Genomic DNA, 26,670 nt, shown 5'->3' with positions numbered 1-26,670 from the left:
TTTTTTTTTTTTGCCAACTAAAGAAAATCATGATGTATATTTGTGAGAGTCTTTAAAAAAATTTAAGTGGAAGAAAAATTTTGGCCAGGATTCTAAGTGAAATTACTCTGCATGTGTGTGTGTATGTGTACAGGTAAAGATCAAGGTAGTTATAAGTTATTAAAAAATAATTATGGAGCCTTTTTGGCATCAGAAACTATAATTAATCATTCATATTTCTTTTAAAACTAGTTTAAAATCTATATTCATCTGCCATGAATGTGTATACCTTTGTAATTTGGGCCACATTTCATTTGATCTACAGAAAGAGGCATAATTTGGAGTTTTAGGAAATTTTGGTCAAATTTGACAACCTTATCAAAAGCTATTTTGAACTTTATTAAAAAGTAAATAATCTAGCTGGGCGTGGTGGCTCACACCTGTAATCCCAGCACTTTGGGAGGCTAGGGCAGGTCGATCACTTGAGGTCAGGGGTTCGAGACCAGCCTAGTCAACATGGTGAAACCCTGTCTCTACTAAAATACAAAAACTATCTGGGCGTGGTGGTGCGCGCCTGTAAGCCCAGCTCCTCAGGAGGCTGAGGCAGGAGAATTGCTTGAACATGGGAGGTGGAGGTTGCAGTGAGCTGAAATCGCTTCACTGCAGTCCAGCCTGGGCAATAGGGCAAGACTCCGTCTCAACAACAACAAAAAGTAAAGAATTTTTATTAGCATATCTTAGCACATAATTAAGAGATTAATATCAGCATAATTAGTACCTAGCACATAACAGGTGCTGGGAAAGAATTTATTCAAAGGAATAAATGTGTAAAAGCTTGAAATCTTTTTTTTTTTTTTTTTTTGAGACGGAGTCTCGCTCTGCTGCCCAGGCTGGAGGGCAGTGGCCGGATCTCAGCTCACTGCAAGCTCCGCCTCCCGGGTTTACGCCATTCTCCTGCCTCAGCCTCCTGAGTAGCTGGGACTACAGGCACCCGCCACCTCGCCCGGCTAGTTTTTTGTATTTTTTTAGTAGAGGCGGGGTTTCACCGTATTAGCCAGGATGGTCTCGATCTCCTGACCTCGTGATCCACCCGTCTCGGCCTCCCAAAGTGCTGGGATTACAGGCTTGAGCCACCGCGCCCGGCCTGAAATCTTTTTTTAAAGAACTGATTTGAAATTAGAATATAGGCCGGCCGCGGTGGCTCAAGCCTGTAATCCCAGCACTTTGGGAGGCCGAGGCGGGTGGATCACGAGGTCAGGAGATCGAGATCATCCTGGCTAACACGGTGAAACCCCGCCTCTACTAAAAAAATACAAAAAACTAGCCGGGCGAGCTGGCGGGTGCCTGTAGTCCCAGCTACTCAGGAGGCTGAGGCAGGAGAATGGCGTAAACCCGGGAGGCGGAGCTTGCAGTGAGCTGAGATCCGGCCACTGCCCTCCAGCCTGGGCAGCAGAGCGAGACTCCGTCTCAAAAAAAAAAAAAAAAAAAAAAACGGCCGGGCGCGGTGGCTCAAGCACTTTGGGAGGCCGAGACGGGTGGATCACGAGGTCAGGAGATCGCCCATCCTGGCTAACACCGTGAAACCCCGTCTCTACTAAAAAATAAAAAAAACTAAAAAACTAGCCGGGCGAGGTGGCCGGCGCCTGTAGTCCCAGCTACTGGGTAGGCTGAGGCAGGAGAATGGCGTAAACCCGGGAGGCGGAGCTTGCAGTGAGCTGAGATACGGCCACTGCACTCCAGCCTGGGCGATAGAGCGAGACTCCGTCTCACAAAAAAAAAAAAAAAAGAAATTAGAATATACAATAGAATACTTCACAGACAAGAATATAGTTACTGCACAAAATATTAATTTTTAGGCAAGAAAGGTAGGAATCTGGAAAAACTACCAAGGGGAAAATAGTTCATAATTTGAAGGAGAAAATATCTTTAGCTTTCACTTAGATGCCATGGGGAAGAGTATTTACTGAGTGGTTATATTTCTAAATTTTAATGGTGGAACTATGAAAATAATTCTCGTACTTTATCTTTGAAGTTAATTCATTACCTCAAATCTAATAGTCCCAGAGACAGAACTTAATTAACATCTACTGGAAAAATGAATTCCAGTATTTGTTTAAAAAAAGTGGAAATAAAATAAAATTGCTATAGGAGGTACAGGTGTTAGATAAAATGTTTTATGAAATGTTAGTTGAATAGATATTAAACTAGGCCATTTTTTTCATCAACAGTAAACTTGACAACTTGACAAGTATTTTAAAATGTTAAACAGTAATATCAGCCTTGACTTTATAGGCAATTCACCTCAACAAACCACCCCACTGAACAATACTGTTTTAAAAGGAAATCGTAGCCACTATGCTTACAAGGAGTAAGAACTTGAACTAAGTTTGCTATTATTATTTTAAAGTTTTCAGTAAAGGACAGTAAATTTAGGAGACTTAGAATGATCTAAGTATTGTGGAAGGAAGCTTTGCAAAGGCTCAAGAAGGCAGAAAGAGGTAAAAGGAATCTGTGTTGATGAAGGAAAAGAATTGTTAGTCAGTATTCTGGGATTAATGGGTTGGATGAGGCAAAAGGGAAAACTGAATGTGAATTATCTGTACATGGAATCTTAAGTTGAGGAAAGGTTTTCACTTGGGTGAATTCAAAAGTAGAACAACATCTATGTTATAGCATAATTCTACAAAAAATCATGTGAGGCCACCCCCTTACATAAAGAAAAAGTGGCCATTTGGTCATTGTTTCAGTTTCCACTTTTTCCCTGGAATCTCTGCTAACCTTAAAGTGAAAATGGAAGAAGAATCTCAGACTCGGGATTCCTTTTAGTGAATTATCTAGGAATTGGTGAAGGGGAAAACAAGGAAACCAAATGGAATTTTCTCAGTACTCCTTTGCCATGGGTCGCTGCATGGAAACAGGTGGAAAATAGCAGAATTTTACCTTATAACAGCAGGCAGTCATCCGTGTAAGAGCCGCACCCGGACTTTTGACCTGATTTTTTAGGGGATAAAAAGGGGTCTGTTTTCTGAGATCATACATCAGATGACCTAGTTGGTTGCTATTATACTATGGTATAGCCACAAACGACACATACTAAACATCTTTGGATTTTTTGTGAGGTCAGGTTCATGTCTCCTAAAAGCTTTAATTCCATTATGGAATTTTTAGGTCATGAAGTCTTTATGCATTAGAAAGGACTTGAAACCAATACCAGAGGTACAAACTCATTTACAAGAAATCTTGAAAATGTTTTCTAACGGTAAATTATTTTCCATTACTGACAAACTCGGCTGAGTTTCCACTCAGGGTTTAAAACTTAATTTTCAACCGTCTTTATGGCAATGGCCAATAGGATTTTCCAGTGGCCCATACGTATGCACATGTACACACACAGCAGTGTTTATATGTATTTGTATAGTAATTTGCCTTTAGAACTTTAACAGGCTTTTGCAGCATAAATATTCACAGGAAAAATACCACTATGTTATTGCTTCTCTCTGTATTTTGTGGGATCATTTTAAAAGGAAACTTATCCAAAACTCACACCACTTAAATATACTAAGAGTCAAGTCAAAGACAGAAATCAATATTCAAAACCACACTTGTCAGGACGGAGTTAAAGAAAGGCCTGAACAAGACTTAAAAGAGCTTAAAACTAAAAAAAAAAAAAATTAATAAAAATTTAGTGAAGGCAGTTATTAAATGGGCTGGAGATTATTTTAGGATATCATTTAAGCAACTGATTACCACCCCAAATCTTATATCAAAGCAACTAACAGGGAAAAAAATAGATGATCTGGAACTATACTTCCTCTTACTCTCCCTTCTAACAAGCCTGAAAATAGTCAAACATTGTCTGCAGAAGAGAAAAGCAAAGGATATGATTACTGATAAGCTGAGAATCAGCTCCTGAGCGATTGAGAGTTTGCTAAAAGTCTTCCTAAACCTCAAATCAATCTTAAACTCACTATTTTAGAAAAGACTTGTTTTTTCCTCCCAAAACACTAAAGTGGGTCTTCAGTGAACTAGGTATGTCTCAGCGAAAACTGCAAGTGCTACTATTAATCTCTGTCTATTGCAGAGTTGATGAAAAGACATAAAAATTGGGAGAGTAAAAACCAGTAAAAAATGTTGGAAACAGAGCTGGTTTTTATTTTCTTATATCCATGTATGAGTCATAATTTCAGTTTAAAATACTTTTAATGTCTAAAAATAGAGTAAACCTCAAAGAAAAAAATCTATTAGATGGTACCACAAAAGTACAAAGAACAAGCAAATCTATCACAGTAAGGATTTAAAGTGATTAGAAACACATGTTAAGACAATCATCATCAACTGATGTAAATTATAAAAATTATACTTCTAATTTTAAATTTCTAACTGCTGTCAACTCACCTCATTTTAGGCTTAGAATTTCATCTCTTTAATTTTTAAAACACACTTTCAGAAAACAGACCATATAGAATAGAACTTAGATGGGTCAGATGCTATAGACTGTTTATGCCAAGGAGCCAGAAAGGATCAGAATGATTATCCTCCTCCCGTAAGGAAGAACACGGAGTGGGAGTTAGGAGACCTAAATCCCAGATAAAATACTGGGTCTTAAACTAGTTACTCAACGTCTCTCTGGTTCTTGTCCCTCCTAAAAATGGCTAAACAGATACTTATTCCCTTTTACTGTACAATGAATGAAGGTATAATCAAATGGCAGACATTTTACTCATAATTTTTTTTATGTATGTGTTTAACTCAGTACTTTCTTTACCTCCACCATTAGTGCTACAATTTCATACATTTATAATTTAGAAATTGTAAAAAACCTTGGGCCCTGGGCTACAAGATTAATCCAAAGAAGTAAAGCATCAATACTTTCCACTTCAATGACTGCTACTGGATGACCAGATGACATACCTTTTGCTCAGACCCACTGGACCCCTCTTCTTCATGGAGGTTAAGCCTTGGCTTGCCATCTGCTGGAGAAGTCCTATTCATCTTTTTCATACTGACAGGCACACAGGGTTTAGTCTCTTCTATTATAAGCTTGCTGGTTTCTTCTAGAGATTTCTGATAGGCTGCTAGTGGTGATGCTGGTTCTTCAACATGACCAGATCCATGTATTTTTGGTTTCAGAGTTTCCTTGGTACTCTGTTTTCCCACATCATTTTGGGATTCTGGAAAGTAAGATTTTGTCTTTGCTTCTGGAGTGATTTCTGTATGGCTTCCATTTGCTTCAAATTTTCCAGCTTCTCCTTTGAGATATGAGGTAATGGAATCTCTACACTGGTCAGGGCTGCAAAAGAAAATTTGCAAATTTACAGTGGCAACATATGCCTGAATACAGGTTTCAGAAACTAAAGTTTTAAGAACTGTGTCTTTTGACTACTTCTGAAGGCATAAAATAGAAAAGTTTGAAAAGTGTGGCCACTGGATTTAAAATGTAGCTGGGTGCAGTGGCTCGTGCCTGTAATTCCAGCAGCTTGGGAGGCTGAGGCAGGCACCTGAGATCAGGAGTTTAAGACCAGCCTGGCCAACATGGCGAAATCCCATCTCTACTAAAAATACTAAAATTAGCCAGATGTGGTGACATGCGCCTGTAATCCCAGCTCCTCAGGAGGCTGAGGCAGGAGAATTGCTTGAACCCAGGAGGTGGAGGTTGCAGTGAGCTGAGATTGTGCCACTGCACTCCAGCCTGGGTGACACAGCGAAACTCTATCTTGAAATAAATAAATAAAATGTAAGGGGCTCTCATGGGTGAGGTGTCAGGAGGGGCTACACAGCTTCTAGACATCCCCCATATCTCAGTTGCCAAATTGCCTAGCTAGGCTCTCATCTAAATATACAAATTGCAGTTCTATAGCTACTTGAATTATACCATCTTGATGAGTGATCCTGAGAGGCTCATGGACATACCTAGAGTTCCAAGCCCACCAATCTTAAAAGAGAAGATATTTCAGAATGCTTTTCAATCGCCAGTAAAAAAATAACCTGCTGGTCGGACTCATGGTTCTTGCCTATATTCCCAGCACTTTGGGAGGCTGAGGCAGAAGGATCCCTTGAGCCCAGGAATTTGAGTTCGGCCTGGGTGATGTGGTAAAACCATGTCTCTACCAAAAAACTACAAAAATTAGTGGGCACAGTGGTGCATGCCTGTAGTCCCAGCTACTTGGGAGGCTGAGGTGGGAGGATCACTTGAGCCTGGGAGGCAGAGGTTGCAGGGAGCAAAGATTGAGCCGCTGTACAAAAAATTGCACCGTCTCCAAAAAAGAACAAAACACATTCCTGTGGTCAAGACTGTGGTATTCCCCCAAGAACCCCAAATTCCAATTCTTTGTATATGTTTTCAGTCATGAATCCTGTCGTTACTTTTCCAACTCTAATACCTTTACTTGAATCTCATTTTTCTCTCCTCTTGACCTCTGCTAATCTCACTAGTGAGTTTAGTGTTGCACACTCTTTTCTACCTACTGAGAGAACTGTTTTTCCCTTAACTATTAAAACTCTTTCCTTTCCAATGCTTTCTTTTAAATTGACTTCTAAGTTTTCTACAAGTTTCAGTAGAGACTATTTTTCACGTTTTTTGTAGCTTGTGTATTATTTTTAGCATGTTGGCTTATTACCGCTAGAAGGCAATAACTAGTACAATGCTTTATATGTATAATATATACTTATATATGTGTGTGTATTCCTTTAAATCAGATTCTGATTATCTGAATATACTTATTTTTAAAAGACATCTATAGCACACTCTATTCTTTATGTGTAAGGATAAATAATCCAAGCATACTGTGAAGGTCTTGTAACATACAGCTTTATTTGACTTTGGTTTAATTTTCTACTCCCCAGTCCACATTGCTTGCATATGTTCTCCTACCCTACATATTCTGAAAACAGGAGCACAGTGACTGGCCTTTTCGTCCTTCTGTGGAACCAGGGGATTCACTAGTGTTTTTTCTATATAACTCACTGGCAGAGCCTATATAAAACAAGGAATTTCAGCTGGTTTAATAATAATGAACACCTTTCCTATATTTATTCCCTGATATGTAACTATAAATTGTGTGGCTATATCTGAACATCAAAATAAGTACTATTTGTCGTCTTCTTTGCAATTGTCTCTTTTGTAGGCTGTAGAGAGAATTCATTCATGCCTGCAATTTTTCAAAAGTAGTTTTGTAACCTTCCTCTTTGGGAATTTTTACTGAGCAAGAAGCTTATTAATGACATAAAAATATAAAATATGGTTATGAAATAATATAAGTAATGATTTGAGTCCAACTTAACTTGTGTCCAACTTAAGTTTATCACTAGCTGTCACTGAAGTAAAATATGTTTTAGTCTAATGTGTATGTAAATAAAAATAATGCCTAGTGCTACTGAGAAATTACTATTTGTGTCAGTCATTTGGTAGACATACATCCTCTCTTTTTCTATATATAAATCTGTTTAAGGAAGGTAGTAGTATTCTTATATTTACAGATAATTAGAGTGACATTCTTAGAGCTTAGACATTCATCCCAAATCACAAAGTACATTCCTAATGGTGGTGGGATTTGAACCTATGTCTCAGATTCTAGACTCTCACCTTTCTAGAGCAAGGCCAGTATAAGAATTAACCAGATTCATGACCAGGAAATTATTTTGGGTAAAGACAAATATTCATCGTGGCAGTATTATTTGGTATAAACAACTGTGTATCTTTCAAATTATGAAAAACAGGACTCGTGGAAAAATAGAAGGATATGTAAAATCAGTTTTTCCTAGTATGATAGGAGAATGGATGGCTTTTCTTTTTGCCTCTCTGTACTTTTTACTTTAAGACATTTAAAAAATCATGCATAGAAGAAAATCCACCAAAATGTTATTGGTAGATGATGTGGTGTATTGATTTGTTTAATCTGCATTTTAAGTTTTAATAATGAGCATATTTATGTTTGCAGTTAGGAAAAAAACAGGAATGTTTATATTTCTCAACAACATGGACTTTCATTCATTATTATTCTTATTTTTTTGAGACAGAGTCTCACTCTGTCGCCCAGGCTGGAGCACAGTGTTGTGATCTCCACTCACTGCAACCTCCACCTCGTGGGTTCAAGCAGTTCTCCTGCCTCAGCCTCCTGAGTAGCTGGGATTACAGGTACGTGCCACCACACATGCTAATTTTTGTATTTTTAGTAGAGATGAGGTTTCACCATGTTGGCCAGGCTGGTCTCGAACTCCTGACCTCAGGTGATCTGCCCACCTCATTATTTTAAATGAACAAGAATTACTGGCTATATGAAAAGAATCATACAAGTAACAAAGTAGAAAATAATAGTATTCTAAAGTAAAGATGACATATAAATCTTGGGCATGTATGCAATTTTTCTTGCATTTTATTTCAGCCTCTCACTAGTTTTGAGAATTAAATTTAAATTTAAATTCACTTTCCTTTCCAGATTAGCATAATGAACTGGTCTTTAAAGCAGGTTTTATCCCAGAACTAGAATGGTAATTTAGAAGAAGTCACCGCTAAAAAGCATGTATTTAAGATAAATTATTAACAAGTAACCTGTGTTTCACTTTCCTTTTTTTGAAACAGCCATACCTGTCATCCAGTCGATCTAGTAACCCACCAGTTACTCTTCGAGCTTGAGCGGGAGCCTCTAGGTTTCCACTCGATGTCTCATTCTGCCAACCTGTAATTGAAGACATTTCCAGTTCTGCTTGCTGAACACGCTTAAGAATAGCCTGTACTTTTTCTTCTGTCATCTCCTCAGACTCTACTCCTTCTTCAAGTTGAATGTCCTCAAATAGAGATTTGAGTTTCTCTTCCGTCATCTCCTCATCAGGACCAGATTTTCCTTTCTCCTGCTGTTCAGAGCTTACTCCTAGTTTTCTAGGCTCTGCTGGTTTAACATCTTTTGGGGACCCAGCCAAATTTCCAAGGTATTGAGGATACTCACTCAGACATACATTCTCCAACTGGCTCTCATCTACATCCACTGCTTCAGGCATTTCTGTTAAAGGCACTGAGTCTTCCAGTTTGCTGTCTTCTAAGGAAGTGTCTTCTGCAGTTACCACTGGAGGTCCATCTGCGGAATGCTCTATGTTCCCCTGGGAAGGCACTAGCCCATCACTCAGTCTACTGGGGGTTCTAAGGGGAGATTCTATGCTAGAGATATCACTAAAATAATCATCTTGCTGGAAAGGGGTAGGTGGTGTGTAGTGCAACCCTGTGGGGGTTTCCAGTTCCACTTGAAGGGAAGGATAACCTATGGAAGACAGTACATTTGGACTGACTGGAATGAATTAGAATACATCAAACAAAAACACATGGAATGACTAAAATTATATCAGGCATGAAAATGTATGATGAATTACAGATTAATGTCGATAAATTTATCGGTTTAGTTCAATTAAATGTAATACAATGAAATAAAAAGCCTAGTGCAAACTCCAATAAAATAGAATACTAATTAAGCTATCAATTGTTTCTGTTTTAGAAATTATGATACAATAAGTAAATTATTATCACTTTCTATATTTAGCATGCAAAGTTCATACTGTGGTAGACTGAATACAGCAAGCCACAAGAAACCAATTTTTGTAATTAATTACCTACAACTTATTTTAAGAACTGTACATATGAGCAATGCAACCTAGTTCTTCTTTCACATGAAATTATAGCACAGAAAAATGGATTTAATCTTTGGAAAGAAATGATTATTAGGTTTTAGAGCAGTGTCACTGGGAAAAAAATTTTAAAAGATGTTAAGAAAAGGATTGAAAACACAGACCAAGTTTAAAAGACTCCATGTAGTTCTAGGGTGTTGTACAAAAACAGGTATGACCAAGATGAAAGGGTTGTGGAGTACATGAAGGTCTTGGTGAAGTTGGTGGTAGGGTCCACTCAGAACCACGAATCAAATAAAGAGAAATGATACACAACAGAGATAGTAGGAAAACCATTTGCAAGGAGCACTCTGAATATTCACGACAATGCTATGAAACACAGAGTTTATTAACCAGCCTACGCAAAAGGGGAGAGGGGAGCTAATCCCTTGTTTTAAACACTGCTGCATGGACTATGGAAGCATTTTTCTGCCTTAGCAGAGAGAAAAGTCAACAATGGTCTGGTCATGGTGAGGAAAGGAAGTTTCATAAAAGTTCATCGAAGAGGAGAGACAGGAAAAAAGCAACAAAGCCCAGTTTCTGAATTGTTGGTCTACAAAATGAAAGTCTAATTTTTCCATCAGTCCAAGGTAAATACCAATTTAGCTGCTGTTGTAAACTCAAACTGCTATAGGTAAGTGAACATTTTTCAGTTATGGTCATCTATAAACCAGATGCTTGTTGAACAGCTGGCTAAGACTAGCTGAGGTTTATAATCTGCCTTAGTGAAATTACTTCATATACATGTTTCTAAATTTCCCTAAGAAATTTTGAACATGGAATTTAAAAACATTAAGATATAGCAACAAAAAGCCCTTTCATTTTTGACTATATTTTAAGGATATTCCAATTTAAAAATGTTCAAATTAAATAAAGCTTTCAACACTACTTACTTCTGTTGTGTTCTGATGATCGTTTTTATTACAGTTACTTAAAAAATATTTTTCCCAATAAAGAATATAAGAAGCTTGTATAAACTATAACTTATCAATAATTTAAAATTTGATAAGATGATCTATATTTATCTAGTGCAAAAAGCATGTGGTTACTAATATATGGCCTTGCACGTAAGACAAGGCCTCAAAGGGAGCATTTTTCCAAGGTGCTATGATCTTTATAAAGTTAAAAAGAACCACTTTTTACTTCATTACCTATTGTGTTTGTTACATGGATAACAAGTATGCTTTAAATCTTTTGTTGACTTAAACTTTTTTTTTTAAGAGACAGACTGTGCTCAGCCAGACTTAAACTTTTTAATAAGCAGAAACTTTTGAAGAATTTTGAGATATTTTTCCACAAAATATATGCAGAATTCGAAGTTAATTAGAAGTTAGTGACTCTTGTTAGTCTATCTAACTTTGCCAGTTTAAAAATGGAATACTAGAAAAATATCCTTAGTTCCTATTCCTGCCTCCATACCATCATCAAATTTTCTACTCAAAATTCATTATAGAGGCTAGGTGGGGTGGCTTATGCCTGGAATTCCAGCACTTTGAGAGGCAGAGGCGGGTGGATCACTTGAGGTCATGAGTTCGAGACCAGCCTGGCAAACATGGTGAAACCTCATCTCTACTAAAAATACAAAAAATTAGCCGGGCATGGTGGCGCATGCCTGTAATCCCAGCTACTCAGGAGGCTGAGACAGGAGAATGGCTTGAAGCCAGGAGGCAGAGGTTGCAGTGACCCAAGATCGTGCAACTGCACTCCAGCCTAAGAAACAGAGCAAGACTTCGTCTCAAAAACAAAATAAAAATTCATTGTAGGAATAAATGTTCATTTGTGAACGTAAGACGGGACTATTTTGAAAAACATAGGAAGCTATTTATCATGTTTTTCTTAATATTGCGGTGAAAAAAGCACCAATTTACATAATGAGGAAAAAATGACAAGATTTTTATATAAATAAAGCTAACGGGAAAGAGGAATTATTATTAGTAACATCTATGCCGATTGAATTAGAAATTGCACTGCCTTTGAGATCAAGTAGTTTTTCCAAAGAATAAATGGCAGCATATTCATGAAGTTAAAATAACAATGCTAAATAACTAAAGCACTTACTTGAATGATACATTAAATTTTTTCAGTGCACATTTAAATACTTGGTGCCACAACAGTAAATTGCCATTTTACTTTACAATTTGTACACTATATATATGCTTACACTTTACTCAATACCTTGCTTATCTGATAAAAATGGCTCATCATTTGTTTTACCTATATATGAATAAAAGAGGTAACTAGTTTGGGGGTTAAAAATTAAAAGTGACAAAAGATATTTAACTTTTATGAAATATTAGAAATACCGACTCTTTCAGATACCTTAGGTGTTCATACTTCATGATTTCTAATGTATATAAACAGAGGTATTTACCAAGTTTGCTCTGATATCAGAGTGTTTATTTGCAGACTCTGGCAGAGAAAATGCTGCGAAAATGAGAAACTAAGTCAAGCAAATCACAGTTTAGTTGCTTTTAAGTGACTGCCTTGTCTGACTGCACTTTCGAATTTTATCAAATGATTAAATAAATATGAACACTAAATTCAATTACCATCAACAGGGTCATGGAAAACATTGTTCTCATCTGCAAAACTTCTGGTGCCTGAAATATTTCCATAATCAAATATTGGTCCTTCTAGCAGTGTCACTATATCTATTCGATTAATTTTTGTCAAGACCGAAGTTAAGGCATCAGCTGAAAAGGAGAAAAAAAAGGTTGAAAACTCAATTAAATTATGTTCTTTCAGTCAGCACAATATCTACACAAAGGCATGGCTTTTGCAGCCCTGTTGACATTTTAGCTCCTTCTTACTCCATCTCTGCAATCTCCCTATCCAGAGGACTCAGAATGCTCGCTGCTACAGGGAAGGTGTCAGAGTCTTAATCACTTTGTAAAGCTGTGTTCCACTGGAACAGTGCCTTAAAATAGCTAGATTCCTTTTGGTTATAAGGGGATCTAATAAAGCTAAAGTTTCCTTTCCTCTTAGAATGCCAAAATAGGTCACCCTCATATTTGGTACTTAGCATTTTAACGACTTTCTGAGGTCAAGTTGACACAGGCAAACCCGCAATAATTTATTCCACATTGTTGTGGATTGGCACTTGCCAAAATATAGGACTACCACCCAATCCCACCAGCCAGCAAAACCAAACCCAACAACAGTACAGCCAACCAAGCTGAGTAAAACTATTTGCTCCCCTAATATGACCCTATTGTCCCTCTCTGCACATCTGCCTCCAACCATAGTGGTAACGTCAGAGTGTTTCTGATCACTGTGTCCCATGATTTAACTAAAATTATTTTTTGCAGTTTTAATGGTCACAGAGAGAATGACAGGTCAAATGCGAAAAATTCCCTGCTACTTGCTCTCCAAAAAACTTCTGAGGAATAGAAGTTTAGACTGTTAACACTAAATTAAACAAGTATAACGTCAAAAGACTTGCTGTTACCTCATGATCACTTATTTTTCTGTATTAAAGATTACAGAAAATTAGAATAATACTTGAATGAACCTAACAGTTGGCTTATCTAAAATATTACATTTATGCAGTTTTGAAAGTTAAAATAATATAATTTCAGCATACTTGTGGCATTTTTTCCGTCTCTGGTAACCCATTTTTTTAATAACATGAAGCTTTGAGAAATTAAAGAATTTGGGTTTTCCACACGTATTTGATTGATTTCATCCACTGAAAAATTCAGTTCCCTTGCCAGTTCTGTAGAAAAGAAAGAGAGTTACTAAGATTGCATATTCTACTTTTATCACACATGTTTCATAAAAGTAATTCTCAATTGCCACAAAAAGTAAAGGGAATTTTATAGTCAAGCTCAAGTACAGCCTCAGACATTCATTTTTATATACTTGGTTTCACAGCAAAGTAGTGACCATACGCAGGCTGTGACTTAACTCTCCTTAGGTAATGACTTATAATCAGATTTTTTTTTTTTTAAAGACCATCTTATAAAGATTTTTAGACTTAGGCTGGGCGCAGTGGACCATACCTATAATCCCAGCACTTTGGGAGGCTGAGGCAGGTGGATTGCTTGCACCCGAGTTTGAGACCAGCCTGGGCAACATGGCAAAACCCCCATCTCCACACACACACAACAACAACAAAAACGCAAAAATTAGCCAGGTGCGGTGGCGCATGCCTGTGGTCCCAGCTACTCAGGAGGCTGAGTTGGATCACTTGAGCCCAGGAGGCAGTGGATGCAGTGAGCTGAGACTGGGCCACTGCACTTCAGCCTGGGCAATAGAGCGAGACCCTATCTAAAAATGTAAAAAGATTTTTGGAGTTTGCAAAGAGGATGTTGCATGATTCTTTTAACTCAGCCAAATTCTCTACAATCTGAGCAAATTACAAGATACGTAGAGGTATACAATTCATGTATATGGCACAGGAGATGCTGATAGGGTTTGTGCTACGCAATCTTCATGAAGATATCTTTTACTCACATAATATTCCACCCTCTACGCCTTCAAGTTTCATCAACTCCACACAGGAGGTTATATGATGACTCCAGGCCAGATCATCTTATATGATATGAAGCTACTGAGTAAAAAAATAAAAGGCAGACAGCTTTCTGTCCATCTACTTGTATATACTCATATATACTCATATTCAATCTTGTAAATTGCAGAGTGTCGTTGGAAAGATACATATGATCTCAGTATTAGTGGCTGCCTTGGAAGAGGGAAACTTAGGACTCAGAGAAGGGAAGGAGACTTAGTTCCCACTGTATTTTTTTTTATATTAAAACAATTTATCAAGTGTGTGTTACCTGAAATGATAACAAAAAGTAAGAAATGGGCAAAAATGATCCCATGGAAAAGGAATTGGTCAAGACTCTATCCCCCTTACAAAATACTTCCAGCAATTTTGCAAAATGCATTCAGAGACTCAAAAAAGTCCATTATCTTTTGACCAAGTGATTCACATTTAGAAATTTACCCTGACAATATATGAGTTGTATACAATGATTTATATACATGAATGTTCATTGAAAACAATCCGCATGTTGAACAAAAGGATAAGAGTTAATTTAAGGCAGTGGATTGCAAACAACTGTTGTGATCATGGCCTACAGTTAGAAATACATTATATATCATGGTGTTTACAGAAATAAAATCAGATCTCCACAGAGCAAAATTAGCCTTAACACACGTAATACACAGTCATTTTCTTTTATATAATATTCCATTTAAAAACAAAAACAAAGCATGAACTGATTTCACGTGTCATTGAAGCATTGTGAACCACAATTGGAAAACCACCATCATAAGGTACATCTATTGGATATTTTTTATGCATTAAAACCAAGATCAGAAAATATTGAATTTTGTAGAAAGACACAGTTACAAATAAGCAGATGACATTGTATGTATAACATTATAAAAAGTTCTTATTTTAAAAAAAGCACATAAGATGTTAATAGTGGTTTCGAGGGACAGATGTAAATTTTGTTCTCTTAAATGCTTAATATTCTTAATAATTATCATTGAGCATACAGTAATTCTAGTTAGAGAAGTTAATTATTTTTAGTTCTTCATCTCTGTGTCTTAAGAGACAATACTCCTACTGCCCAATAAGCCTTCATGACAAAACTCTATCCATTGTCTAGAGACTTAATAAAGAGCAAAGACACTGACACTAGGAGTTTTAGGTTTATGGCTTTTTGTCTGGCTACTATGCCATATCTCCAAAAATTTACTCTGACTGTATCTGCTTAAGGAAAATAACAGTTCTAGGCATATAATAACGCAAAACAAACATTTGCTCCAGTATATTTTCAGATTACAATGTCCAACGTTAAAATATAAATTTTATATTAGTAAATATTTATACATAATAAATTACCATTAACTCTTAACTGCCTACAAAACATTACTCAGACCACCTGTCTTTTCAGAACTCCACTCAGCTCCCAGCCATTAGCAGTATACCTGAGAGCAGAGACTAGGTTGATGAAGAGAGGAGGGTTTGATATGGGGTAGTGGTGGTGGGGGTGGACGGGGACTGAGGGCATTCAAAGTAGAAAAAACAATTAGATGGAATTGCTTCCTATTATCTAGTTTCATAGTCTCCAATTAAATAGAGATAACTATATGGAATGTATGTTGCTAATGGTATGCAAGATGAATTTAGATGTGATGATAATGAATATTTATTATTTGGCCATGCATTAAAAAATATACTTAACCCATAAAACTTAAAATTTCTGATTCATGTGAGGTAGGATTTTAAGGGTCCTGTTAAGCTCAGAATTACAATGCAGAATTGTCCAATTTGTCCAATTGATACGAAATCTCATTATCTTTTATTTTATTTTGTTTTACCGAGATGGAGTCTCACTCTGTTACCCAGTCTGGAGTGCAGTGGTGCGATCTCAGCTCACTGCAGCCTCTGCCTCCTGGGTTCAAGCGATTCTCCTGTCTCAGCCTCCCAAGTAGCCAGGACGAAAGGCATGCACCGCCACACCTGGCTAATTTGTGTATTTTTAGTAGAGACAGTGTTTCACCATATTGGGTAGGCTAGTCCTGATCTTAAGTGATCTGCCTGCTTTGGTCTCCCACAGTGCTGGGATTACAGGCATGAATTTTATAGACTTCAACTTTTGTGAATTAAATGTATTTATTTACATACTTATATTTTAAAAATCACATTAAAAAATTTTTAATTCAAAATTTAAACTGTCATTGTTTTCTTGTTTACATAGATAATGCAAATAATCCTTTCCCATTATCAAAGTAAGATAAGATTTTTCTTTTAAATAAATTTTTGAGCATAAAAGTGAGTTTACTTAAAGAAGAGTATCAGGTAAATAGAGTTTTATGTGTATATATCATAAAAACTGTGAAGAGGACTTCACAGTGAATGACTAACATTTGTGCAACCTAGGCATGGGTTAATTGAACTGTTGCCTAGAAAGCTGCTCTAAGGACATAAACCATGTGAAAGAATTTTGATTAAGTCATAGGCCTTAGCTGTGTTTTCTTTTGTGCTACAAGATAAATTTGCTATTCCGTAAAAGGTTATCCTATACTACAGAAGTGACATTGTGAAGAAAATGCTTAAATTTAAGGTAAAATAAATTTAAATTTCTAGTTCTTAGTGCATATGCATAGAAAAGGCTTTGGAAAAACACAGTATACAAGGTACAATCAGTATTTATCTCTGGGTAGATAAAACTGGTGATAAAGATGTTTTTTTCTAGTTGCTTGTTTCTATTTTTAAAATATATATATTGAACTGCTTGTGAGTGAGACAAAGAAACGAAGAAACTAATTTGTTTCATTCAGCAGTGTATACACTTACCTGTCCAACTAAGTCCCAGGTGATCGGCTACTATTGCCATCCTGATATCTGTCCGTTCACATGGACTCTGTGGACCTACGATTTACAATTTCTTAATTAAAATAATCATCAAGAAAGATACGATACTGGAAAATTGCTTTTAGCAGTATGCAGATTTTACAGAGAGACTAATGCTAACACTGTACACTTAAATGTGTCCTAGTCACCTACATGAACACTTCTTTGCACATGGCTCGCTTGTTTTTCACCTGCATCAGGCCAAATGTCAGACTACATGGATGCTCAATGTAATGGGATTGAACATGCTGACGAGCTAGCTAGTTTACAACAGTTACAGAAGTGTCGTGTTGGTGAAAACACCATGATGGGATTTCAACATCTGTGCTTTTACTTTGACAGAATCATATCCATTAGCACATTAAAAAAAAAAAAAAAAAGGTTGTTCATCTTGAATGACACCAATATCTTCAGCATGCTTCCCTAGCTGTCTACCGTGTAGTTTGATCAAAAGGCAGAAAGAAGAGTATATACGACAGCACATACGGATGACAATGACATAATGAGAAACTACGGTTAAGTCACTCCACAGGCAATCACAACAGTTCATGCACTAGGGTCTACGAGTTGGAAAGTGTTTACAAACTATGCTCGTTCTCCAGGATGTGAGCAGAGTGCTCGAGAGACCTGACTGCCTTCATTCTCACCAGTCCTTCTACTGCTCCTTTTCTCACTGCCGGCCTTTTCACTCTTTGATTTTAAAGGTGCTGCCTCTGTTTTCTTATCTCTAGCAGACTTCGTTGTAACTGAAGGCTGGCCACCCCGGGAAGTCTCGGACAACGACGTGTTTCTTGAGGTACTTTCTTCCTCATCGGACAACTCGGACTGCATCTTTTTGTCTTCTTCAGAGAGGCGGTCCACAAGCTTTAAGGTCTCACCACTAATTCCCTTAAAATATTCAATGGAATGTTTACATACTTCCTTGAGCTGACTTTTCCTAACTTTAACTGTGCAGCTGGTGGTGGTGGTGGTGGCAGTGGTGGTGGTGGTGGTGGTAGTGACACAGGTGGATCTTACCTTTACTGGCAACTTGGATGGAAGCTGTTTGGCCTTGCCTTTCTCTGGCTGCCCTTGCTTTTGTGTGGCACATGCTTTTCTAACTGCAACTATGTTATCCCTGTGTGTGTTTTTCACTGGAATTCTGGACTTGGCATCTACACATGAAGAAGTAGTAAGGGCTTTGGTTTTCTCGGATTGACTAACCTGCTTCATTTTACTTGCTTTAGTGTTTGGCATATGGTTCGGTGGGAAGGTATCTTTTGGTGAAGTGGCCTTTACGGGAAGTTTGGATTTTTGCCTAATCCCTATCAATTCCTTTGTTTTTTGCTGTTCTCCAAGAACTTTCTGCTTATCTCTTATACAGTGTCCTTGTAGTACCCCTGCCTTTTTTCCTGGTGAGACTTTCACTGGGTTGTCTTTCTCTGTGGTACAAGTGGGTGCAGAATGTTCTGTGATAACTATGTTACTTATAATGTTATCTGTCTGTATAGTGGAAGAATCCAAATTGTTGTTGTTATTAAAGTTATCTTTTTGAAAATCATGTTTTTCATGGGGCCTAACGCCCGTCTGGCTATTGGCTGTATTTGAAATCACTGTTAGAGTTTCATTTTCTAATCCCTGACAACTGGTCATCACCGCTTCTATCTTATCTGTTATTTCTCCAGGGCCTTCTTTCTTCATGGTCATGGTGGATGCAGAAATTCCCATTTTTATAGGCGTGCGCAACTTGGGGTCAACTTTAGAGGTGTTAGTGGCTGCTGCCGATTTCTCCAGGGAGCCACTACTGGATGTGCCTTCCTGACACTCTCCGCTGGTCGGGATGCTGGGGTTAGGTTCCACTGTAGGTGTCTCTACATTTCTCTCTAGATTGGTTTCTACAGTGGTGTCCCCTGACTGTGGCTGTGGTGTGGCAGTGACCATACTTTTATCCCCTTCCCCCTGGTCCCCTGACTTCCCTTCAGAAGTATGCTCACCAATCTGGAAAAATTGGAGCCTCTCTTCAACAAAATCCCTCTTGCTCATGTCAATTGCACCACTGCGAGTCATCTCAAACATTTTTCCTTCATGAAATGGGAAGGGGTTAGGCTCACTAGTTGGGGTACTTTCATCAGTTGGCGTTCTGGCTGGCGTTGTATCAGGGGTTGTTGCCGGAGAGCGGTCTTCTACCGCCAGCCCAAATGGCTTAGTTTCATCTTCCCGTGATTTACTGTCAAAAACTTCATCATCCCCTCGGTTATTGGACCAAGGGTCAAAATCTAGACCTTTGGTAGCTACTGTTTTAAAAGGAGTGGCAAATTCTTCATCTACTTTGTAACTGAAGTAAGTATCAGGAAACACTGATCTGTCAGGATGTCTGCCTTCCAGTGTGAAGAACTGGGCCCCTGACTTCTGATCAGTCTTATCAGGAGTCCTTTCAGATGAAGAACTTTTATAAAGTGGCTTGTCTTCATCTGGTCCCACCTTTCCCTCCTCCTCGATAACTTCGAGTTTACTTTGGCTAAAAGAGCGGTCAGCTGGCTTCAGAATGCCCTCTGTGTTCCAGATATCTTTCTTAATTTCCATGGCTTGACTTGGGAGTTTAGAATCGCTCTCTGTCAAGCCATCATCTTCATCTTGCAGGTCATAGCCATCCAGAGAGTCGATCTCTGTGGCATCCGTGTCATGAGAAAACTCTGCTGTGGTGGCAATGGAACACTCTGTGATGGACTGGTCATTGTTCCCATTCTGGGCAGTTTCATTCTGAGGTGAATCAAGGCCAAGGCCAAATTCATTATCTTTTCCAGATCCGTTACTTTCCAGTTCTTTCTGGTTGGAAGCCTTTTCAGCAGAAGCTTTGGATTTTTCTTTTTGTTCGTCGTCCACATCCTTTAATTTGAAGGTATATTTTTTAACTGGGACTGGCTGATAAATAGATTCGTCATCACTCGAATCACTGACGTCTGCCCCAGGAGGAACTGGTGAAGGTGGCTGCACTCTAATGACAGGTTCAGCCAGCTGGTACTTGTCATGCTCATCTTGCAGATTGACTTCAATCATGTCAACCTCTTTTTCTGGGAGAAAATGATGCTTCTTATCTGACTCAATCTGGTCCGCATCCAGTGGTGGAGGAGGGGGAAATTCAATATAGGCAACTCTGTTATTTTTGGGTCTTTGGTTCGAGTCTTTGCTCACGTCATTAGGCATTTCACGCTCAACTGCTGTTTCCTCCACTGTAGTCTGCTTTAGGGAGGTTGACTTGGCCTGTTCCTCCTCCTCCGACTCCTCAGAAACCTCGGGAATTGGGCTGGGTTTGCCTGGTATATAAGCTATGAGTGAGTCAGGTGTCTTAGATGTAAATTCGTAACTCACTTCCTCTGAACTGGGCGTTTCTGGGGTTAAAGGGCTTTTCCCAGAGCTGTCTAGAAAGGATACTTGCTCTAGAGTATCATCTTCTGGACTACCTTGGGGAGAAGGAGGTTGCTTTTGCTGTCTAGTTGTATAAAAGGTGCCCCTGGTTTCTTGCACTGTCTTACATTCCTGACTTATGATTTTTTTTACACTTCCTTGTTGTATCTCCTTTTCATATTGCTTCCCCACTTGTACAAAACTGACATAAACGGGTAAAGTTTTTATCTCTTTCCCTCCCTCTGTCTGGGCTAGTGGTGCGAGTTTTTCCAATCCATCAATGGGACTGTGGTCGAATACATCACTAGAGGGAGATTCCTTTCCTGGGCTAAACTCTAAAGAATCAGGAGATTTGGTGGGGGAGGTTTCGGTTTCCTCGAGAGGTGGGCATAAACCTACATAACTCTGGTGTTTGGAAACTTTGCTGATTTCTGAATAGGTAACTTTTTCATCTTCTATAGAATTAAAGTGCTGTGTCTCAACTGTCTCTTTACTCATGCTTGACTGGGACAATTTTTGGGATAGTTCATGTTTTGGAAAGGTCGACTGTTCACAAAAACCATCGGGAATGTTAGAAGACAGCATTCTCCTCTCATCAGCAACTCTGACGGGAATGTGTGACATTGCTGAGCTCTCGCTCCTCCTGGAAGGCTGATCAAGCAATCCACCTGGATGGTCCCCTTCTTTCACAACATATTCCCTATATAAGACTTTTTTGGAGGGAGATTTTACAGTCATTTCTTTAATTTCTGAGAGAGAGCCATTTGTTAACAATTTGTGTTCTCTCTCAGTCACAGACATAAATTCATTCTTTTGATCAACACTTTTACTCTCAGGGTGACCAATGTGATTCTCTCTTACATCATGAACAAGTACATGCGAAAGTTTTTCTTTCTGAGACTTATTGTTAGTGGCTCCCGAACTCTCCCATGTTCTAAAGACCTTTTTGTCCCATGGTCCCCTAGTTGCTAAATCTGAGGTTATATGACATGCCAAGTCTTTAGCCTGCTGCTCAGAAAAAGAGTCAGGCACTGCTTTACTTGACATTTCAGTTCTCTGTTTTTTCACATTATCAGAGCCAGAATCATTTACAACAATTTCGTTGCTTTGGGCATGCTCATCTTTGGCTTTTAATACCATAAAATCTTTTTGCACAGATACACTTTCATCTGGGAGGTCTATGGCCTTCTGCTGTTTTTCTCTAGCAAGAACTTGGTAGACGGGTAGCTTGCTCTCCTGTATTTTTTTAACTGGGATTCTGGACTGGCCATCTGACTTTCTGTCTTCTTGAGACATGTCCTTACTTTTTGCATGTGTGCCTTGTTCAAATTTTAATCTAATGGAACTGAGTTTAGATTGTTTGAGCTGGAATCCAGACTGGGGCCCATCTGGTGCTTTGCTCTGTGAAATACTTCCTTTGGCTTCCACTGTGGACTTGCTGTCCTCAGTCTGTTGGGAGAGAACCGTCTTCTCTGGGCTGCTGGGGAGGCTGGGTGCCTTCTCCTCGGCCTTGGGGAAGCCTTGTCCATCAGGGCCATGCTGTCTTGCCTTAACCCATTCATCACTGGATGCCAGCAGTTCTGTCAGCAGCACTTTCTCAGGGCTGCTACCGGTAGGGCTTTGAGAAGAATATTCTTTGCCATTTTTAGGGCGTGCCTTTTTCTCTGGGGACTGCAGTTCATCATTGAGCTTTTCAGTTTTGTCACGGAAAAACTGTGACACCTCAGTCAGTTTTTCTTCAGCCTCCTTCACAGTCCTGTCCACCCTATCTTCATAAATCAACTTCTCTCTACCTCTGTCTAATCTGTCCTCAGTAAAGCGCATCCACATGGCATGTTTTGGACTACTAACATTGCCAGAATAGTGCAACACTGTCACTTTATCAAAATGCTCATCTTTAGACACTTTACCTACACCATTTTCAGAAACATCTTTATAGATTTTGGAGAGAATTTCTTTTTTGGGGGCAGTGGCTACTTTTTCTCTGGACCGCTTATCAGACCCCTGTAACTCTGAGCTAGGGGGTCCTGCATGGTCTGTAACCGATTCCTCAGTATCAGAATGAGACACATCTAGCTTTTCTGACAGAAGCATTTTCTCAGCAAACCTGTAAGACTCCCCTCTTAGTTCTGACAACTCATCGTCATGGTATTCTATTGAGTGTTGACTCAAAAGCTTCAGTGTTTTATAAGAGTCATCAGATATGAGTTGGGCAGAACTAGGGCGGCTATCTTCTTCTTGGGACACAGGAGTGTTTACTCTAGAAGACTCCAGATAAGAAGGCAATGACTCTTCAGCAGTAAGTTCTTCTTCTTCTGGCTGACCCTGTTCCTCTGAACAAGGAAAAGCATCGTGTTTTTCTGGCAGAAAATCTTTTAGGTTAATATCTCCCCGGGATAAGTCTTTCTGATATACATACATTTCTTTTTCTGGATGCTTTTTGGTTTCTCTAATAATGACTTCAGTGGGCTCAGCTTGGTTACCTTTTTCGATGTGGACTTCTATTATACGCTCCAGTTTGGGTTTCATTTGGTTGTCCTTCTCTGCATGCTGGGCTGAGGTTTCAGCAGCAGACTTGTGAACATCTGGAGACACTGCCGATTTATGTTCAAACAGACCTGCCAGTTCTTTGGAAGGATCCCGCCCGGACTGAAAGGCCTTCATGATGTCATGGACTGACATGGTTTCTTCAATTCTTTCAGATGCACCTTCACCGCCTGGTGGAGAATGATAAACCATTCTGGTGGTTGTGGTTATGTGAGTTTCTTCTTTAACACGCATGCCTTTGCTTAAAACCCGATTGTGGTCATCTTCTTCGCTACTGGCTTTCATTTGAAATGCTTTAACTTTTTCTTTAATACTAGAGGTGGTGGGCGTTGGTTCCAATTCCATAAAAGTAGGTGAAGGTTTAGGTGACACAGGCTCCTCTGGTTGGGTCTGGGGAACATCCCCAGCTGAGGGCTCATAGCTCCTGATAACATGAACCACTTCAGTTCTTGTTTCTGTAATGACAGGAGGGATGGGAACTTCATGAAAAAGTGGTTTAGGACCAGTGCTTTCAGCGCTTTGTGGGGCTGAAGGTGTCTTTTCACTTCTTGTTTCAAAGCCACTGTCAGACAAGGGACTTTTATCTTGGTCATGTTGAGAAAAGTCCTCAGGAGACTCTAAGATAGTATCTGTTCCAAAAAAGGAATCAGCCATTTTACACAATTCTTTCTCAGAGGTGGAAGGCCTCATGGAGGCTGGAGGCATTTTGAGTTTGTGTTCCTGCAAAGCAATTGCTGGTTTTAAAACCCTTTTCTGTCTCTCCTCACCATCCTTCTTTGCGTCTTCAAACTTGTATTTTAAGTTTGTCAGTGAACTACTCCCAATATCATTTGTTAGGTAATCAATAACTTTGGTCAAGTTATAATCCTTTTCGGAGGCGGCTTTTGCTTTTACTTGCACTCTCTCTGGCAGAGATGGAGAATGGCTCGCAGCAGCTTGTTGCCTGGCTTCCCGGATTTCTTCCGAACTAAATTCTATCCAGTCATCTTCGGGAGAGTGTCCTTTGTCACTCTTTGGTGATTTGGGTGATCCTTTATTATCTACACACACATCCTTTTTAAGGATTTCACTAACTTTCACTAAGTCTTCCTTTACTTTCTCTACAATTTTGAAAGGTTCTTCATCATCAATTCTCCCTTCTTTTGGGAGTTCAGGTTGGAATGGCTTCTCCTCAGGCACATCTGTCTGTAGTATTGCGGTCATCCGCATGAGGTCCTCTTTCATTTCAGCCACGTCTTTTAGTATCTCCTGACTGGAAGATAAAGAAGATGGTGTAGACAACTTAAGGGCAGAGGGTGCAAGGAACAAAGAGGACTTAACTGGAGATGAAGTTCGATTGAAGTGAGGCTGAGGACGTGTCTCCGTAGTCAATGTTTTAACGGGTGACAGCAAGGCTGCTGCTGATTTTGTAAATGAATTAGAGTCTGGAAGTTTCTTTAATGCTGGTTCTGGCAAAACATTGACTACAGAGTATACTGGCACTGTTATAATTGATGAAGTTACAGATGAGGTAGTTGCAGATATTGACGACCCAAGGGATGTATAGAGTGCACTTGCGGAAGGAGTTCTTAGAGACTGAAAAGCTGATGGTGCTGCAGAAACATAGGACCTGAGTGGGGAAAATGGCATTGCAGTCGTGGTAGAAAACACTTTCTCAACTGTGTCAGTGGCTGCATTGACCACAGAGCTCACAGAGTTTGTAGCTGAAGAAATTTTTTCCTGTAACGTGGCAGTGGCTTTGCATCCATTAATTAAAGTTGAAGATGATGGATATTTTAGAGGGGAAATAGATCCGTTGACTAATGCTACCTCTGCATGTCCAGGCATCTGCTTCACAGGTGATGAGAGAGAAGATGCCATTGTAACTTTGGCTGATGAAATGACATCAACTGCTGATTTAACTGGAGACACCACTGACTTTAAAGGTGAAGATATTAACGGTGCTGCTGATGTAATAATTGACTTAAATGGCAAACTTGAGGAATACATATTAATGTTTGATTTGGGGGAGGCAGGGGGTGTCATAGTAATCGATGACCTCTCCAAAAGAGACCCTGCTGTAGTCACTGGAGAGGTTCGAGAGGAAAACGTAGAATTGGATGCCAGCCCTTTTAAGGGCGTAGCTTCCGTGACTGCGGGAGCTCTAGCCAGGGTACCAGAGGAAACTTGGATATTGTATGGAGATTGTGACACCACAGTTTTTATCGGCGAAGAAATTGTCCGAAAGGATCTAATTGGAGATGCCACGTCACTAATGGATTTAACTGAAGATGTAGTTGACGCGCCTAATGTGGATTTGATTGGAGAAGGAGTCGAAACAGACCATATTGATTTTAACGGAGAAGCTGACGGCGTATTAGAGGAAGAACTTGATAAAGAAGTAAAGCCTGACTTGGCTGGCCCGGGCACTGTAATCGGAGCTGTTGTCCAGGACTGGTATGGTCTTGTAGAAAAGAATGGCTTGTATGAGTAAGTGGTGGGGAGGGATCTTGTTGCTCCTGTACTCCGTTCAACTGTTTCTTAAATTTTAAAATGAAATCAAACACAAAAATCAACAAAAATGGTTGAGAAACAGAGAGACCAGAGAAAAAAATTGGTCAGTAAACTTTGAAATATTACAAAAGCAAGTACAATTGTTTGCATGATTTAGAATGGAAGAGGCAAAAGGAACAATTAAGAGGAAAAATAAATTTCTACAGACATAACTAATCCAAAGTTAAAAAAAAAAAAACTAAATAAAAAAACAGAGTAATGTGAAATGAAAGAAAAAGCACGTTGCAACCAAAGAGGCAAACAATGAAAAATAGAAAACACGAGGAAAGAATTAATGATGAGAAAAATAACCATAATGGAAAACGGTTCCCTACTTCCTATTGACTTTCTTATGTGTTGGTTTTGAAATATCAGTAGCCGTTCTATTTTGCCTGTATAGGTACATGTTTGTTTCGTGCAACCATACAACTTTCATTTTAGTAATTTCTAATGTCCTCTCTCTCCTTTAGCCTTTCCATGATACAGATTGCACCTACTTAGAACCATTTCGATATATGTAGCTATACATTAAATATCTAAAACTTTTTTCAAAAACCACTCAAGCCTATTTCATGCAGAATCCAAAATAACTTTTAAGTGACAGGCAACTGATGTGCAAACTGTGAAGCCACTGGATTTTAAATCTCTATCTCCCATGCACAGTTCGGTTATGCTTTACACCCATAAAAAGCCAATAAGAGCAAGAAGTTTTCTGAGTCAGAATTAAAAAAACAAACAAACAAAGAAAGAAAAGGAATGTTTGCATTTATCTTTTCCATGCAGTATATTCCTTTTGATGAGAGGAAAAGAAAACATAATATGAAATGACTTTAAAATGCATGTGTACATATACACACACAAAGAAAAAAAAACAACAGAAAATATGGTTCATGGTTACCATAAGCAAGCAAAGCAACTGAAAACATTTTATCATGCACAATATATCATGGCAAACAAGCCAATGAAGTAATACAATTCCTATGCCATATTATGCACAATATATAACCTTTAAAAGATACTTTCACAAGGGCATTTAGAAAGAAGAGTACACTTTTTCCATGAGATATGAAGTCTTGGCACCTTTTGAGATTTTAGGAAAATATTTTCTACTGCACATTATAAAATCACCTGCAACTAAATATGTCCACATCTGTAACTCTTCATTATGGAATAAAAGCATATAGTTTATCTCAGATATTTTTTCA

At 38.7% G+C, this 26,670-nt stretch overlaps 1 protein-coding gene across 1 annotated transcript in view; it reads right to left on the bottom strand.

The window, feature by feature from the left end:
* ANK3 (ankyrin 3, node of Ranvier (ankyrin G)) overlaps positions 1-26,670 on the bottom strand; it is a 272,063-nt gene that overhangs the window by 22,980 nt on the left and 222,413 nt on the right. Inside the window, exons 37-42 of the mRNA XM_011953463.1 lie at positions 17,650-25,446; positions 16,946-17,020; positions 13,214-13,345; positions 12,180-12,323; positions 8,564-8,654; positions 4,891-5,269 (exon numbers count right to left, since the gene is read on the bottom strand). Coding sequence (XP_011808853.1) covers positions 4,891-5,269; positions 8,564-8,654; positions 12,180-12,323; positions 13,214-13,345; positions 16,946-17,020; positions 17,650-25,446 — 8,618 coding nt within the window. The remainder of the gene's footprint in view (positions 1-4,890; positions 5,270-8,563; positions 8,655-12,179; positions 12,324-13,213; positions 13,346-16,945; positions 17,021-17,649; positions 25,447-26,670) is intronic.

Source organism: Colobus angolensis, unplaced genomic scaffold (genome assembly GCF_000951035.1).
Source record: "Colobus angolensis palliatus isolate OR3802 unplaced genomic scaffold, Cang.pa_1.0 Scaffold361, whole genome shotgun sequence".
NCBI lineage: Eukaryota > Metazoa > Chordata > Mammalia > Primates > Cercopithecidae > Colobus > Colobus angolensis.
The sequence above is the reverse complement of the archived record's forward strand: the minus strand, read 5'-3'. Positions and strand labels throughout refer to the sequence as shown.